Here is a 19152-nt window from a genome sequence, read left to right on the forward strand (position 1 = left end):
TGTGTTAATAAGGCATGCTCAATTTCGGTTTAATCTGATAATCCCTTCATTGTTGTTACTCCAGTGGTTTACATCCTGTTTTTGTTTTTGTTTTTGTTTTTGTTTTTTGTTTGTCCCAGCACGGCTTGGTAAAGATTAAGTGCTTGAATAGACACCGTACTAAAGAGCCTCTTTTCTCAGTTCACACTTTTCCCAGACTGTGTGCTTTCTTTCCAATATTTAGATAGGTTAAGAGAGTCCATTTGATTTGAGTTATACATAATTTTAAAACTTAAAGTCTGCTCTTTTATGCTCTTAACTAAAATTTTATGTCTGGCGACTTTGTGTTCGTTTTGTGATGCAGGGTCACATATGATTGTTCAGTGACACAAAACATTCTCTGCAGGAGATAGTGAATGATAAAATTACAGTTGCAATCGCTGACAATGCAAGCTAAATGTCAGTGCATGAAAACTGCTTCTGCACCTGTATATTGTTAAATTCTTTGAGTGCACAATCTAGACATAGGCTACTGAGTACAACTGTAAGAATTGCTGATTTTAGGAAAGTCTTCTATTTAATTTTGATAACTTATAGTAGTGCCCCTTGAAACTGTCATCCATAGTTGAGCCATAGACTTGCTGGAACATGCCCAGAACAGAAGACATTCTCATACACTGTACATCCTGTACATTGTATATTGTGAATTTATAGTTTAATAGTCTGAGTATTGTCTAGTTAAATTCCTTCTTTATACAATGACCCAACCTCTGATTCCTCAGAAATTGTACTCTATTCATATGAACATCACTTACCAATCTGGCAGATATGAGTTGGATTAACTTTTCAATGCAGACAAAAATATGTAAAGGTACAAAGTGAGTCAGACTCATTGCTGAAGGAATGCATTGTTCTTTTCTTTGTGTCTTTCCAAACAGGAGCGTTGTCAGTTTTGGTGAGAAGTTACGAACACAAGGTCATGCTGCACGGAGTCAGGTATAGTTTCTGAAACTGTGTATTTGTGTATTTGTGTATATTATATTTCCTTTGTGTTTCAGTGTGTGTTTCTCTTGGAGTGTGCATGTCTGCATAAAGTAGCTTGAAAATTAGGTGCACAGTGCACAGTGGACTGGATTCTAATGGCAAATACAAAGTTATTCCACGTCAGATTAAAATCTGAAAGAGAGAGGAAATAAAAAATTATGTGAAGTGACAGACAGATATTTCATGTCTATGATGTCTACATTAGGTGTGCCCTCATAAGCATTATGTCTTTGGAAGAGAGAAGCTCTCAAATATCTGGAATGCCTGTGAGTGTGTCATGAATGGAGTGATGCTGATGTACTCATCATGTACATTGTAGCCTGTGTACCAGACTGGTTTATTTCTTTCTCATCAACACCAGTAGATTCTAAGGCCCAAATTCACAAAGGTGGTACAAATTTAAACCATGGTTTATGCAAATTTCTTCTTTGAAATACGATTGACCGATTGCGTATGCCAACAGCCTATTTTACACTAATTTAGACCATGGTCTAAATTTGTACCATGGTCTAGGTTTAAACAAGGAGGTTCAAGAGATAGAGTAACAACAGTGTTATTCCCTTTGATCCCATGTTCAAAGCCGCCGCTCAAAAATATTTGAAGCATGTGCCAAACAGGATCTGCCGCGCAGATTGGAAGACAATTGACTTATGTCTCATTGCATAATCACCAGCCACTTTCAAAGGAAGATATGTCTTTGTGATGGTAATTACTTTTCGCTATCCCTTCTTAGGTGGTAGGGTGGTCCAGACACGAGGATGCGCGAATAGAAATAGAGCAAAAAAATGCTGAAATAAAGATGAAAATTACTCGACTGGGCATACCCGGGCACTAATCTGATATATATATATAAAACAAAGAATCAAGAAATAAACTAGTAATGCATTATTTCGCCAATAAGAATGAGTTTATTGAACAACTCAATTCTTATTGGCGAAATAATGCATTACTAGTTTATTTCTTGATTCCTCGTTATATTGGAGCCAATACGTGAATTCGCAACATATATATATGTATATATGTATCAATAAAGAATTATACTTGAAAATTATTCCATATTAGTTTCATTTGTGGAAATTAAGCGGAAAAGTGATAAAACCAGCTTTCCAGGATGATACTTTTTAAAAATATTTTCACATGATACAGCTCTGATTTACACTTTTGCACAAATTTCTGGATGAGATTGACTTCTGTTTACATGCTTCATCAATAAGTGAAATTTCATTTAATTTAATAAATAGATTTAAGCAGAATATTGCCAACATTATGATAACATTCAAAATGAATCTCCAGATTGTTAGCAAGATGGCGGCGTTGAACATCGATCATCAAAGGCACAAGTGCACCTGTGGAACTCTTGTACATCAATTGAAATCTGACAACTGTTTGAATAATTACAGCCAGTTGGAACTCCAGGTATAAAACCTCCTTGGTTTAAACCAGGTTTAAACCACCTTCGTGAATTTGGGCCTATGTGTATATTCTTGCGCATCACTTTACAGAAGCAGATGTTAGAAGTAGGAGATATTTGGGTAATTGTCTTTTTGTCTTTTGGAATTTATTAAAGAAGAAGAGGATAATGCTTCTCCCAAGAGGTACAAATGTTTTAAAATTCATTTGGACTTCACAGAGCTACACTTTACTACTTGAACAAGACCAGCAGCAACAGCAGAGATGTCTTATGCATTTTTCTGTTCACTCTAAATCCATGTATGGTGAAATATTTGATTATGAATTGTACGTTTAAGAAATACAAACTTTGTAACTAAAGAGCTTTCAAATTACTTCTTTCTTTTTTTTTTTTGGAGGATAATTGCATTGCTTTTGTACCACATTTGTTATCTTGAAGTTTACACTTGAATGTTTGTTGTGTGTATTCTCATTAGTTGATAGGAAATTATTTTTTGTTTTAAGTGTAAACAGAATACATGTACATGTATTTTCTGTTGAGAAGAGATTGTGACAGAAAAGTATTGTGTGTCATAGTCTTATTTTACTAATGGAAGGTGCTACAACTTGTATACTTGTAAGTTCTTGTCTGATTGCTTGGGCAAGTGAAAAATCTAAGTCGTGCAAGTGTTTTGAAACAACCAGAAAAATGCTTGCCCGAATTGGGCAAGCAAAAAGTTTTGAAGCTGCCTTTTACCCATGAAGTCAACTATACAAAAGCCCAAAGATAATGACTATATAGTGATACAAGACACTTTGATTTTATTCCAGCAACTTTTCTGGTTTTCTGTTCAAATCTGTTCTAACAGTCAGCTACATTGTGTTGGTCTTCCATTACACACAGCAGTGCACAATTCATGCCACATTGGATCATACATGTATGCACATGTTCCCCATATTCCCCCCCCCCCCCTCCTTGCAATAATAATAATAATAATAAAAAAAAAACTGTGTCTGTTGTTGTAAAGTTTTATGTGGGTCTACCAATCACACTTGCTGGCTGGGTCACACCAGTTTAATGTTGAGAAGAGAGAAGAGGGTGGTGACTCAGGTTATGTCTGTGAATCCCTTAATTCACAGGCTTCCTGTACTCTCTATTCAGGTTCTTTAGCACTGTGTCAGAGATGTGTACATTATCATACTTTTGGCACAAGAATCATATGTTCAGATACACTGTATGTGGGTACAATGCCCTGTTACAGGCTGTGCAATGTATCACAAGACTGTGATACCGTACTGTGATCTATGCTCATGTAACTTAGGTAAGAACAGATTCCTTCTTGGATGAAACAACTGGTTTAATGTTAAAAATAAAATAAAGTGCCCATCACTGCTGTAGACAGATATGTGCAACATGTTATTGGGAAATGCACCTTATGATTGCTAGCCTACAGGCTAGGAATATTTCAGTGTTACGTACAGCCAATGGAGCATTCATGATAAAGTGGAAACAGAGCAGAGAACAGTCCCAGGAAGTGAACTTGAATTTTGATTGTTCAGTCCCTTGTGAACCCTTTCCTGTTCTTACAACTGTTTGTATGTACGTGTGTGTGTGTGTGTGTGTGTGTGTGTGCATACATTAGGCCAGGTGGGATAATGTGGGGAGGATATAAAGAAGAGGGCAGATAAATCATCAATTTAAAAATATCCCTGGATGATTGCCCCTTTGTAGTATTGTGTGCTTATTCCTGGCAATGTGCACACCCCACATGACATGCTGCTAGATATAGGGTTGTGTGTCGCTTGACTGACACTGGAAAAGATTCGAAGAGTGCTGGTTTGAGGAAATATTTCATTAAGCATAGCAGTGCCTTAACAACCTGGAAAACAGGGCAGTGGGCGTTATGAAGTATGTTATTCAAGTGCACTTCAATTGTGAGTAGAGTGGCTGGTGTTTGATACAAAGGAGAATATGTGCAGTTTTCTAGAGACAATATGTGACCGTGCACCTCAAAACGAACATAAAGTCGCACACACTGATTTTGCGTGAGGACTTATAAGTGACATGGGTCAACCTAGCCGAACATGACTTTTTCATATTTTCTGAAAGAGCGGGTCTTCTTTTACATTATGCTAAAATTTGGTATCATAAAACGGGCAGGAAAGTGTGTTTTTCAGCAGTTTATCTCAAACATTTTCGGTAGAATAGTGTGATTGGTGTGTCTTTAGAATCCCTTTTTCATTTCTGCAAAAACCTTGTCCATACTCTTCACTTTCAACTCTAATAACTGTTGAAAGGATAGAGCTACTGCTTTGAAAGTTGGCATTAATTATGGACAGAATGTGTTAATGAGGGATGCTTAATTTCAGTTTAATATAATAATCCCTTCATTGTTGTTACTCTGGTGGTAATACTTCCTGTTTTTTGTCCCATTCAGCGCACAGCCAGCACGGTTTGGTAAAGATTAAGCGCTTGAATAGACACTGTACAGCCAGCCGGCAGCGTCGCGAAAATGTGTCTAAATCATTCTACAGCGCAGCGGTGTGACCTTGAAATGGTCTCTCGTGCCGTGTTCGAGGACTGGTTTTCAATCTGCGATATTTCACTTCATGTGCATGATATCAAACCAGGTTTTTTTGCAGATGATCAGCGAAATTCTGAATTTTTCAGAAATCATAATATCAAGTAGAAAAGACTGCGATAACATTTTATAATTTCACATCAAAAATCGTGTTGAAAAAAAAATAATTCAATTCAAAATCATCCGGTAAATTTCACTTTTCTAGACAATGAGTTAATAAAAAAGCATCACGAAATGGGGGGAAATGTATCAATCAATCGAAAAATGTAACTCTTTATGGGTCATTTCGTGTAGATGGGTCAGGATCCAGCAAAATCTAGAGCAACTACACTGTCAACTAGCCCTAATGAAGACAATCCGATTTCCTTGTGCTGTGATTGGTCGATTACCGTCTGCAGAGGCTGCCATGAATGACGTCATAGTGAATCTCCACTTACGGCTTCTGCTTTTGCCGGGCCCGACGTAAAACTAACTGTTTACAGACTAACATCAAACCATTTTGAAGTTGATTTGAACACTTATTATCACATTTCAGTATGTATCTCGTCTTTTGATGAGTCCAATCGATCAAAATAAATGAAGGAATCGACAGAAGAATGTGAATATATACAGAGTGCAAACACGAACCCGTCAGTGTAGTCCCAAGTATTCGTTTTGCAGTGTTGCGATTGCAGCAAAAACGGTAACTGCACCGAACACTCGCTTTGGTGAACCACAGAAGCAGGTATTTCCGTAAGAAGTATCACGTGTATATCTATACGTGCCTATGATTGTTATGAACTAGTAGTAGTACACTGTAGTAGCTATAGTAGTAGTGGACTACTAGTACATTAGTAGTACTAGTACACTTGTAATACCATACCAGTAGTGCCAGCAACAGCAGCAGCCAGTGGTAGTCCTAGTCCAGCATAGGTGTACTTGTATTTCTCTGGACACTTGTGTGAATGGGTGCATTGGTCATTGTAGTGTCCAGATGACAAGACGGTACATAGGCTGTGGTAACTAATCACTGATGGGACTCAGAGAATGACGATAGTCAAAGCAAGTTGGCTTCCTTGCGGATCTGTTATGTTCTTAGATATTTAAATACAATGTATATATCTTTCATGTTTTATTATTATTATTATTATTTTTTTACATTTCATCATTTGTCTCTGGTGGATGGAAGCAAGCTGCTAGCAAGACAAGAGAACAAAAGCTGAAAATCTACTATGGATTGTACAGATTGATGTACATGTATGTGTACTCGAGCCTTTTTATCAAAACAGAAAAAAGTAATCATCAGTGTAGCATTCATTAATTTACACTGATTTGAAATCCACATTCAAATTCCACAAGACACGACTTTCACACTCTTGCTTGTTTTCCCCTCCTTAAACTGGACATCTCTCTCTCTTTCTTTCTCTCTCCTCTACCCAGTTTCCACAACGCTCTTCAGTTATTCTGCATTATCTTTTCAACTACTTGGCAGTATAGGATGACAGGAAAAAACTTTTCATTATCATACGGATTACCCTAAAGTTCATAACAAACTAACAAAATATAGTAAACATTATTGCTCTTTGTTAAACAGGATGTGATGCAAAAAAACAAACAAAACAAAAACATTTCTGTTGGCAAGGTTGGTTGTTTACATCTTTTAAGGCACATGTACCACTAGTACTACATGTATTTGGCAAGAACAGCATATATATATGCTATATATATATATATATATATATATATATATATATATATATTGTCGCTGGGGCGACAAGACCACGTACAGTATCTACAAAATGTCAAAGGTTCAGGAGAGCCAAAAAACATGGCGGCCAAAGCACTGTAGCGAATGGGATAGCCTTTCCTTTGACATGCCGTGGTGGCTTCATTTTTGGAGTAAGACAGTTGGGATTTGGACAGGACATCACTTAACCCATTATTTGACCATTAATCCAAAAAAGTCATTTTCACCAAAATTGCAGATACAAGGTCTTGTCACCCCAGCGACGGACTATTATACAGTATATGAAAGATGGCGAAGTGGAGTAGTAATGCATTTCAGTCCAACAGCGCTATTTATTCAGGCTGAATTTTCGAAGAATACATGAATGTCTTCCTCAGGTTTCACAATAACAATTATGAAAATAAACAAAATGAATATTTCCTTTAAAGTGGTAGTCATGGGGAATGCTTATGGCAATGCCCGAGTGTGGTATCTGAGTAGAGGCATTGTGCGTTTCTTATGAGCATGCTGACTTGCAGTCAAGATCAATTTGTATTATTATGATGTAATAATGATAGCAACCACATGAATTTGTACATGCTTAACCAATCAGATCATCAACGCATGTAAGTGCATCATACATAAGTGGTAGTCATAGGAATGATTGTGACAACACGCGTATTTCTCAGTGTAATAACTCAGCTGTATATAACTCACATTTTCATAGACTGAGGTATCTGATGTCCAACATTTCGTTATTCCAGTTCTCTCCCAATCTTATACGCGTCTTTAAAAATGTTGGCTGCATGCCTGGTATCTATTATACATACAATATAATACCATACCAAGGAGGCTTAGTACCTCCTTTGTCATACACAGCTACTTTCAGTGATACACCTGTATTTGTACTTTCCTTTTCACATACATAAAAGCTTTGTAAGAGAATGATTACTGTAAAAAGTGGAAATTTTCGCGTTGTTGAAATTTTCGTGCATATCGCGCAACCAAAAAACTAGCGCGAAAATAAAAGTATGTGGATATTTTTGCTTGCCATATATTCCTGTGTGGGATGTCTTGATTCCGTGGAATTAAAATCACGCGAAACTCTTCTTACCCGGCCAAGCGCGAAAATATCCACTGTTACAGTATGTGGAACTTCAAATTTGATGAGGGTAGGTATTTGGTCACATTCTGCCCATCAAAACTTTAGTTTGCCACACAAACCTAGGGCAAATAACATAATTCATAAATGTATAAACTACATGTACAATACAGGCTTTAAATGAGAAAGCTAAAACAAAGAATCAGTATACTAGTAGTATGCAGAGGTAGGATTGCTCTTAGATGAATACATGTTCATTATTCACACACATTCTTCACACACTGCATTAGATAAAATAACTTATCAAAACTGACTGACACATCTTCACAGTGGCGGATCCAGGGAGGACCGCAACCGGCGCACACCCCCCCCCCCCCCTTAATTTTTTGTTGAAACAAAAGAAATAAAAAGAAGTTTCTGTAAACAGGTATAAATGCACATATGCTTGGTTTGTGCAACTTTGATCACAATGCAAGCAAGGCTATACCATTTTCAGACAAATCTGCAGTGTCTAGATTTTACATTGTCACTATCACTACCTTCACTTTCCATAATTACATGGTTATCTAAATTTGTAAAATTCCTGCATGTACAACCAGGACCACAATTTTGCCCCTGTTTTTTACATTTGCACTGCTTATTCACACACTTATTTTTCTTACATCAACATTGTCTTGTTAAATATGCAACATTATTTCTTCTTTGTTCAATGTCTCTTGTAAATCCCAAAAAAGTCCAGAGTTTTTCCTGAATAACTGAAAAGCAGCCATATTGAGTGATGTCTGGATACATGAATAGTGGGACATGTCTGGGGCATTTGCCCAGACAGTTCTCACCCAGCATGATTACAACCTGTGAAACCTAAGAGCAGAATGAGGGGGCAGCAGTTGATCTTCTTGAGCATTCTACTGACTTGGGGATACACCTTGAGTGTTATACTGACCAAACAAAATGGGTTTAACTAGAATAATAATTTACAGATGCAATCCTGTACAGCATTCAATTTACCAGTTCCTGCGGGAGGGTCATACAAACAAGCTGTAATGGAGCATTTCCGGCATGTTCCATCTCTTGAGCACTCTTGGCGTTGAGCAAGAGCTGACTGGGTTGGTATCCCTGCAGTGACTGGGTTGGTATCCATGCAGTGGCTGGCTTGGTGGGGCATTGTTGGCTTGGGGCAGGGGAGATGGTGTTTGGTTGGTGTCTTCATACACCTTTGGCAAGAAGCTGCTTTTGTGGCACATATCTGGTAAGGGGTTGGTGCTGAAAGGCAAATCAGAGTTTAAAAAATATTCTTCAAGAAGAACTACAATTACATGACAGCCAGAGAAGGATTACAGTCATTCAAGCTACTGCCCATAATTCATTTGACTACTCTTAAAATGTGTACAATTAAATTTCATGACTTAACGTTCAGTGGCATCTTAAATAAGAACATTACACTTTTTCTATTGCTCAATAATCATTAACAAAAAATTACAATACAACTGTACCAACTAAAATTTCAATTTATTAATCCCTGTTTGAGGAACTTGAGTGCAAGTTGAAAAGAGCAAGAATTATAATTTACAGATGCAATCCTGTATCCAATTTACCAGTTCCTGTGGGAGGGTCACACGCTTGGATGTTCTGTCTCTTGAGCACTCTTGGCGTAGAGCAGGAGCTGACTGGGTTGGTGTCCCCGCAGTGGCTGGCTTGGTGGGGCATTGTTGGCTTGGGGCAGGAGATGGTGTTTGGTTGGTGTCTTCATACACCTTTGGCAAGAAGCTGCTTTTGTGGCACACATCTCGCAAGGGGTTGGTGCTGAAAGGTTAATTCAGAGTTCAAAAAATATATATACTTTGAGAAGGACTACAGTACAATTCAATTACACAACAATTATAATCATTCTAAATATTTGTCAGGAATGAAACTAATTGCAAAAATGTATACAACTGGAATTTATACAGTTCAATTCCAATGGCATTTATAAAGGAGAGCATTGTCTTTCTATTGTTCAAAGATCATTATAGAAATTTTACAAAGAGGCAAATGAAAAAAGTGAAATAGCAACAATTGAGATGAAAATAAAATGACATTTGGCATGAACGTAGTATACGAAACATGCATTTGTCAAGTCTATTAAAACACAGTGGAACCAGAAGTAAATAATATTTCATTTGTCACAAAAACATTGGTACATCACCCCATTGTATTCAAATTGTCAAAATGCTAATGCTACGACTGTGATAGTATGACTAGTATGAGGTGGTACATTATTATGATTGTACATATTCCCATACCATCATAATGTATTTTGAATTCATCAAACTATAGAATGTAGAACTTAACTGTTGGTTCTATTAAAAATAATGATAATAATGATAATAACATAGTGCAGGGTCTATGCCAAATACAACAAGGGAAATTGACTGATGTCATGTACATTTTACTAGTAGATCGTACTCTGTCATGATCTATATCGATCTCTATAGACCTACTTTTAGTTCTAACCAGTAGTAGCGCTAGCTGTGATACGATACCGTGGACGACTATTTTACAGAACAGGACATCTAATTGTACATACGGGACTACGGCCAGTGCGTGCGCGATCAAAACTTGCCACTGCAGAGACAAAATCGAGTCCGGAATTCTCGTTAACGTGAAGGTCACGTGACCCTACATGCATACAGATGGCATCGCAAAACCAATATTTTCGGAAATTTGCTTCGACTTTGGGTGCAATTTTGATCACTTCGTTTATTTTTGAGCCAAAATGAGGCTGGTATCAAAATTTCCGCTAGAATCTCATCTATTCAAATAACTGACTAAAATAACCATAGGAGTTGTAGATGGGTCAGGATCCAGCAATGTATCAGTGCATGTCAAAATCAGATTCTATCGCAAGCAGCTTCTTATATCCATTGTATCTCCCTCAAAAAGTGTCAAATTCGGCTAAAAAAAAGTATGGAATTAATCGTCTTTTATTGGACTGCAAGACTTACCCGGTCACGGCTCCGGAAACAGGTTCATGGCAACGTAACAACGAGCGATGTTGGGGATATACATTTTGCGTCGACGAAAAGCCTCGTCGCCAGACACATGCGCAGAATTCCTGCGCGTGGAATAAATTCGGTGGATTTGCTCATTAGCATACGACGCTGCGGACTGACTGTGTACTTCAGAGCCTCTTTTCTCAGTTCACACTTTTCCTGAGTTTGTGCTTTCTTTCCAATATTTAGATAGGTTAGGAGAGTCCATTTGATTTGAGTTATACATTATCTTAACGCTTAAAATCTGCTCTTTCAGAATATGGTCTTAATTAAAAATTAATGTGTGGCGACTTTTTGTTTGTTTTGAGGTGCAGGGTCACATATGTGTGGCGCTCCGTCGGAATGAGTCAAAAGTCGCAAAAAATGAAATCGTAGTTATGCCTATAAGTGAATTCTACAGACTCTAAGCTTTACACTGATATGTAATACAACTCATTTCGACATCCCTATAGATCATAAAAACGAATATTAACCACGTTTGTTATGTCAGTTGATTTTCTAAATAACGGAGAAAATCGCTCTCAAAGTTCAGGCTATGTTCATGCTCACAACCTGTTTCTTTCACGGGACGAAACAATACAACTGTCCTGCTTAGCGACGGCGTTTACGCTCCATCGCACGCACTACCGTATAAGGCGATAGCTTGGGTATGTAAGATAATCAACCAATCGCAGGACAGGTCTATCATTAACGATTCTGACCAATACGGCAGCCCGAATGTAAACTTCGGCGCGTTTGTGTCCGTGCCGCTGCCGCCGCATGAATGAGTCGGTACGCGTTGTGTGTCGGCTGCGTTGTGGTTTGCCGCAATTTTTAACTCACAAACAATAGGAAACAGTAGAAAGAAAAGAAGGCACGCAATGCGTCTTACGAGAAGCGTCTTTTAGCGAGGGCGTTGATCGCTTCCATTCTCCTCCCATACATGTTGTTGTCAATGGAAACTAAAGAGGATGCGTTTAGCAAGTACCAATACCTAAATAGAACCTGAGAACCTATTGTAGGCGGGCACGCAATGCGTCTTACGAGAAGCGTCTTTTAGCGAGGGCGTTCATCGCTTCCATTCTCCTCCCATGTTGTTGTCAATGGAAACTAAAGAGGATGCGTTTAGCAAGTACCAATACCTATTAAATAGAACCTGAGAACCTATAACAAGCGGGGGTTCAAAAGACAGCATCGGTAGAAAAAGTCAATGAAGTTGATTAACGATAGTCGTCTTTTGAGATCGTGTTCTTTGCGTGTACTTAAAACCCTAAAATTACGCACATGGTCGTAATGTTGCAGAGCATCAAAAACTGCTTTCGCGTCTTTTCTGCTGCAGCTGTATACAGCCGTAACATTATGAATTCCCGCCATATTAAAGGCACATTTCCTTTATAGGCGTTGCGTGCACAGTAATTATCGCTTATCAGAAGTATCAGAAGCAAAGGTTGATGTAGGCTTGACAGCTTCACGTTGGGTTTACAATGATTCTCAGTCACTTTTCTAATAGCATAGCATATAAAAGACAATTAACTTGTAGCTTAAGCGGATTTTTTTTTTTTTTTACATCACATGTGCAGTTACAATCTTTCTGCGTTTGAGAAGTGGATCATAAATAATAATACTGAAAAATATTCGGAATTAATACTTAGGCCTTCTTCACTTCGTTTTGTATTCACAAACCTTATCAGAAAAAAAAAAATGATTGCTTGATTACTTTCGGGTAAAGGAACTACCGGAAAGGAACCGCATTTGATTTTCTTGTTAACGAACCTAAGCTAATAGCAAACCATATTTCATTGTGTGATTAACGAACCTTCAGAATAATCAATTGTATTACCCCCCTCCCCCAAGGAAAAAAAAAAGCATTTCAATGTCATGCGTTGTCAATAGCGATAAAAGGCCCGTTTTTATTTCGTAGTGTGTCTCAGTACTCCTGTGCTTATTTCTAAGGATGTGCCTCTCGTAATGATTGCGATTGATGTTCAACTATTTCTTTCACGCGAGCTTGAACAGGAAGAAGCTAAAATTCAGGCAAGGAGACGAATTTTCTTCCATGAGATGCAATCATTAAGACACATCTATTCACGAAAGTTGTGTGATTACTTATGTGCTAAAGAATTGTGTCCATTACATGAATCAGGCACTATACAAAACGGTTGAAATCTACTGAAAGTCGAACTTCGTTTTGTTTTTTGTTTTTTGTTCGATTTCATTTCAATTTTAAGCGGGGATAGACTAGAAATTAGTTTGTCTATACTGGCAGGAGACATTACAGTTTTCCAGTACATGCTCCGCATTTAAACAGTCGCCATTTGTTCGTGGTCAGAATCAGATAATGGACACGTGATATATTATAAAAATGAAAATAGAAAACAACGAACACGCCATATGTACAAACATTATGAACTTCAATGAATTAAACTTACCTGTGATATTCTGCATAAAAAACAAGCACGCCGATTAAATGATTTAATATAATTAATAGAGCACGAAGCGATATCATGCATGGCAGATCAAATCAAGTTCAATTGGTGAGAAAGCTAAATGAAGTTAAAAAGTTGACTTCTTTTCGTTTCTCTTTCAATTCATGAAAACATAATTACATTGTATATCTATTGAAGAGGATTGTCTCTGTTGCGAACGATCGCCATATATAGCACTGTTAGTCTCCTGCGCAAATCCGAATCCCTAAATACTTTAATTTTTGCTTGATAATGTAATAACCCTGCTCATAATTTCATAAAGGACTCGCAAATTCAAAGTTTCAAACCGTATACTAAAACATTATATTGTATACGGTGTATTTCAAAAAACATTTTGAATGCGTTGCGTGTTAGCATGTTAATAGCACCAGTCTGCCTTTTATTTTCCGTATACGTAAAGCGCACAGAAACGTAACCAAATTTTACAAAATAGAGTGAAATGCATTGTACGGCGTGGTACTATCATTAGAAGTATATCCCATTCCTTTTTATTTTTATTTGCTTGAACCAAACCATGTGTCATTTTCGTAGCGACATCACTAGGAATTAGAATGTATGAAGATAATCGTTACTCATTTTTTTTTCGCTACTATTATAGCATTTACATTTTCCAACTTTTATTGACATGCAGTACTATGTTACTGTATTGTTACGATTACGAATGTTGATTATGAATTCAAGACTGGTTTATTAATCGAACTACAAAGGTAATAGCTGTTTTGAAAGTAGTTCGATACAAGTTCAAAACGCGATCGAAGTCATTGTCATAGGGGGAACTGATAGCTCTAGAAAACTTGTTTAGGCTAGTAAAGATTGCCGTATAGGCAATCTTCGTAGAAAGTTTTGACTTAGGCCGTCTATTGAGTATTTTGAGAAATTTAATAAAGAATTATTTGTTTTGATTATGTCAAGAATTAGTTTGAACTATGAGAATAAAAAGGCGCGGTTACCCAAGCAATGTCGTAGTTCGATTAGACAGTCATGATGGGTAAAGTGAATTCATGACTTGACTAATCCTTACTGAATTGATGATCACTTCTGTAAACCATCAGTTATGTCTTGTAATCGTAGTCAAAATTCTTTTGAGCGATGAGACGAAAACCAACAAACAAAATGCCGTGTATCATCGCTCGAGATTCCAACATTTGGCGTCACCCGACCAACAATAAGTGACAAATAAAATGGAATATTATGTTGTGGGATAGCAGACTGTGCTACGATTTTTATATGTTTCGAGCAATTGTTTAAAAAAAAGAGAGAAAATGAGGCAAAGTTCAAGAAATTAGAAAAAAGCACGTAAATGCAGGCGATCATGTTTGATAATCATAGTAAGAGATTACACTCGGGCCGTGCGGATGTATATGATTGCCTTATTTACATGTCTGATTTCTGTAAAATATGTGATATTTAAATTCAAGTTCCCTTCCCTCCTATAGGAGTTTTGTTGGGTTTTCGCTATAGGCATTTATTAGGAAACGCTGTAAAAACGACAACAAATGCCTACTATACATCAAGAGATGACCTATACATACATGAAACACAAAAAAATCTCTACGTTCTGATATAAATCAACTGCTTGTTTGTTTGTTTGTTTGTTTGTTTATTTGTTTGTTTGTTTTGAATTACCATGGTCTTTGTCGGGGGAAAGATGAAGAAAAGTAGTAGAGTGTATCACTCTCAAATCCGGATGATTGCGATAAGTGTGTATCCCCGCCCTTTCTATACAGGTAAACGATTTAAGCTTGGTATGCTATTATAAAAGCCTGCATGTGTCACGCGGAAGAACTGATTCCGTGATCACTTTTAGCCTTTCATAAAATTCACGTTTTAAGATGGTAACGATAGCTTGTAGGAGATAGAGTAAGTTAGTGTAACTGACTGTGGTTCTGAACACAAAAGGAGACTGAAAAATTCCTTTACAAATTAGCAGACATAATGCCGATCCTCCAACACTGTTGCTCCATTCCGTCATTGATTCTGCTATCAATGGCGAAGAAAGAATACTGGTTGCGTGATTATCCACCCCTTGATAGCAGGAAGTTTACCTTTCATTGTTTAAGGCTTCGTTGATGCGGGGTTTACTCGGATACAAGGCGTGAACATTGCCGTCCGAGTTCTTTCATTCGAAATTCCTCAGAATACGCAATTCAATGGGCAATTAGCGCTGCTACTTGGCAAAGCTGTTAGCCAACCCAATTGTCCCAATTCTTTGCAGATTTGACCTCTCACATGTCAGCTACACGCAATACACGGCAAACAGCTTTCATTACAAACATTCTGATTAAAAAACAAAACAAAATGAAGAAGCACACTTTTGAGTAGCGACACAGCTTTCTGTCCCTTTCTCAAATAGGTCCTACTTCTAAAAAAAAATACACAGATGACTAGAGTCAGAATATCCTCCAAAGGGAACACGAGCTATATGGGCATTAATAATGTTTGTCTTCCTATTTCTCTCCATGCCCTCACGGCCCAAACCATCATAAGTAATAAGGCAATAAGTTTCATTAACCAGGGAAATAATAGTACGCATTACATACATTTGGCGAATTATCACACAAATTGTCGACTTTGTAAAAACGAGAATAATTGACAACTTAGGCCCTACTATATCTCCAGAGATGAACTTAAAACAGCAAGTCACATACCAGGGAACGAAAGTTATGATTATTTGAACAAATTCATTAATGAGGCCAATTAATAACCGTTGTAAAAGTACACACACGCATAAAAAAGGTTTCGAGTTCGATATGTGATCATTGTATTAGCTCATAGATAAAGTATCATAAATTTTGCGTGATCGTTCGTTGGAATTATTTTTTTCAGTGCGATTTGTGCGTCATGTTAATCACCACTCATTGAAATGGAGTGCATGTATCAAACGAAACTCGCTGGTCATGCAATCAATAGCCTTGGTCAGCTCACTATTATTGCGTAATTCTATAGCCCTCGCCGCTTGGCCGCCGACGCCGCCGCGCGCACCATGCTTTGTTTTGTCTTCAAAGGGGTCAAGAGCAATGCCTCATTAGCATACACCCTAGCAACGGAGGCGGAGTCTCGATCTGGCAAGAACAATAGGTGCGAAACGCAACGCAAAGGCGAGCGTTCGAAAAAAATGTAACCGAAAAAAAATTGTCTCAGAAAAACGGTGATTTGGGACACTTGTACTCATTTTCACACGCTGAAATTTTCTGTACAAACAGATAAAACATAAAGGAATCAAAATCCGTCATAAAAGAATTTCGACCCGAGTAGTGCTTCCCCTTCATTTTCGGCTCATTACGGGAAAACTCCCCGTGCGACTTATGACTCATTTTGTCGGAGCGCCACACATATGTGGTTGTGACAAAGCTCAAGTTTACAATATACAATGTAATTTGCATCCCACTCTGCAAGAATAATGCTACAAAAGATGCTTCTTAAAAAATGACATGAAGGAAAATGTGAGGGGTGATGGTTTAAGACATGAGAAACTGGCTAGTGCTAACTCAATTTTTTTTTTTGTATCATCAATTTTAACATTATTTTCAAACTTCACAATAGTACAATTAATGTAGGTGTAATAACAGTTAAAATGATGATAGTAATGATTATAATAATCATGATCATGATATTGATTGAATTGCAGCTTGCAAATCATCAGCTGCTTCTATCAAAGAATCACCATCTTTCAGGATGTGGGTAGTCAGCTTCATTTTAGTATCTGTTTAGAAATTATTGTTTTGTGTATTTTGTATGATTTACAAATGATATAAAATATTTATATAAATTTATATGATTTACCCTTGCCCAGTGGTTGAGTGTCATGTTTGTTTGTTTGTGTGTGTGTGTGTGTGTGTGTGTGTGTTTTTAAAGAGTAAATTGTTTATGTACATGTAAGCATATGAGGAATATAGGGCAGTTCAACCTTGGGCCTCCTTCCACCTGATGTAGCAATATTCTCAGCAGGGTAGGATGGGTGCTAGCAAAAATCTTTCCCTGTAGGAAATCAACATAGTACATTTGTACCATGTTCACCAGCAATAAAGCCACAGTTCTTTGTAAGTTGCACCACAGTTTTTTCGAGAGGGAAAAGGGAAAATGTGCTTGGATGCTATCCTAATCTAAATTTTCATTCACATGTTCCTGCCGTGTAATACAACTGACCTATTTTGTACACATGCATATGGATCAAATGTCATAACTTGGAACATTTTTTAAATCACTGCTCCCCAATGGTAAACTGTACCTTAGGGCTTTGTGTTTAATCTCCTCAAAATTAAAGGTACTGTTTACCATTGGGAGCAGTGATTTTTAAAAATGTTCAAGATACCACATTTAATGCATATGAGTAGGTCAGGTATATGACAAAACATTCTACCATGTAAAAATTTTGCAATAAGGCCTAAAATGTAAGGAGATATCACTATTTTTTTCACTAAATCATAACTGTAGATGGTTTAGCCTAGAAACATTCTTATAACTATTGTTCACATTTTGTTTATTTCACAATACTTATATTGATTATACTGATTCAAATGTTTACATTGGTTGTTTCTATCCCTAACTCATATTTAGAACCATTTTGAAGCACTACAATGTAAATCTAGATTTTTGCTTCATCTGCAATTGGTAAATAATGCCTTTAACATTATATAGATGATGACTGGCGGGGGAGGGAACATACCGAATGTTCCACCCGAAGGAGTTGAAATGCTATTGAGGGAGGTTATAAGTCCCGAGACGAAGTCAAGGGACTTATAGCCTCCTAAAATAGCATTTCAAACCCTGAGGGTGGAACGTTTGGTACATGTTCCCGACAACAAAAGTCATCATCTGTTTATATGGGTTAGTCAAATACCTCAACGTCAACCACCAGCACAACTCACTCGATCGCTCGCGCAGAGCCAAATTCACTGTGCGCGGGTCCTTCTGTCATTTGTTACGTGAAAATGTTTTCCCATTGGAGAACATTACAAAAATGTTCTCCCATGGGAACATTACAAAAATGTTCTCCCATGGGCAAACATACAGTGTACATGTAACGAATGTTCCTCCATCACATGACTGTGTTTAGCCAATCACTAACCGGTATTTGACTAACCCATTTAATATAAAAGGATAGTGATTAGTACTACCTGATGACAAAAAGCAAGTTCTCACTCGATTGCGGAATGTTGCATTGTCCGTAAGATGTGTAAAGTTGCTCATTGGCACATTGCATACAACGTGTAGTCCCATACATGGTTATATGTATAGGTTAAACAGGCAGTACCCTGGATTGGAAAGATTATGATTTGGTTGTGGTGGCATGTAGCCTGTATCCTGAATTTATTACTTTGTTTTCCAGTATGGCGAATATGGTGCATGTTGTTTAAAAAAAAAAAAGCCCCAAGTTAATTTTGGTACAGATATCAATAGAAAAGAATCCATCTCAACTGAAGTGAATTTGTTCAAGCTTGTTGTATTGGGTTGATTTAGAATACATCACTGTGTGTGTCACCTACTGCATGGATAAGTAAAATGTAACAAAATTCACTGACTTATCAATGTACTGAAGTACAGTCAATGTGCTGTAGAATCTTTTTTACCTCCGCCAAGGGGGGAGAATATGTTTTCGTTACCGTTGGTTTGTGTGTTTGTCCGTGTGCAAAATACTGTAACTCAAAAAGTTGTGCACGGATTTGGATGAAACTTGCAGGAAAGGTTTAGAATGATACAAGTAACAATCGATTAACTTTTGGTAGTAATCCGAGAATTTTGGGGGAATTTATAAAGGATTTTTGACATTTTGGCAGGTAGGGTCAATGAACTTGGGAGTTCAGGCTGCGCATATTGAAGTTTGCATGCGCGCACTAAAGTGCGTGCTCTATTT

At 37.4% G+C, this 19152-nt stretch overlaps 1 protein-coding gene across 1 annotated transcript in view; it reads left to right on the forward strand.

Moving 5' to 3' along the window:
- LOC140234851 (97 kDa heat shock protein-like) overlaps window positions 1–19152 on the forward strand; it is a 68908-nt gene that overhangs the window by 9522 nt on the left and 40234 nt on the right. The window contains exon 2 of the mRNA XM_072314897.1: window positions 918–975. Within this exon, the coding sequence (XP_072170998.1) occupies window positions 918–975 (58 nt within the window). The remainder of the gene's footprint in view (window positions 1–917; window positions 976–19152) is intronic.

The sequence above is a fragment of the Diadema setosum genome, chromosome 11, assembly GCF_964275005.1.
Source record: "Diadema setosum chromosome 11, eeDiaSeto1, whole genome shotgun sequence".
Lineage (NCBI taxonomy): Eukaryota > Metazoa > Echinodermata > Echinoidea > Diadematoida > Diadematidae > Diadema > Diadema setosum.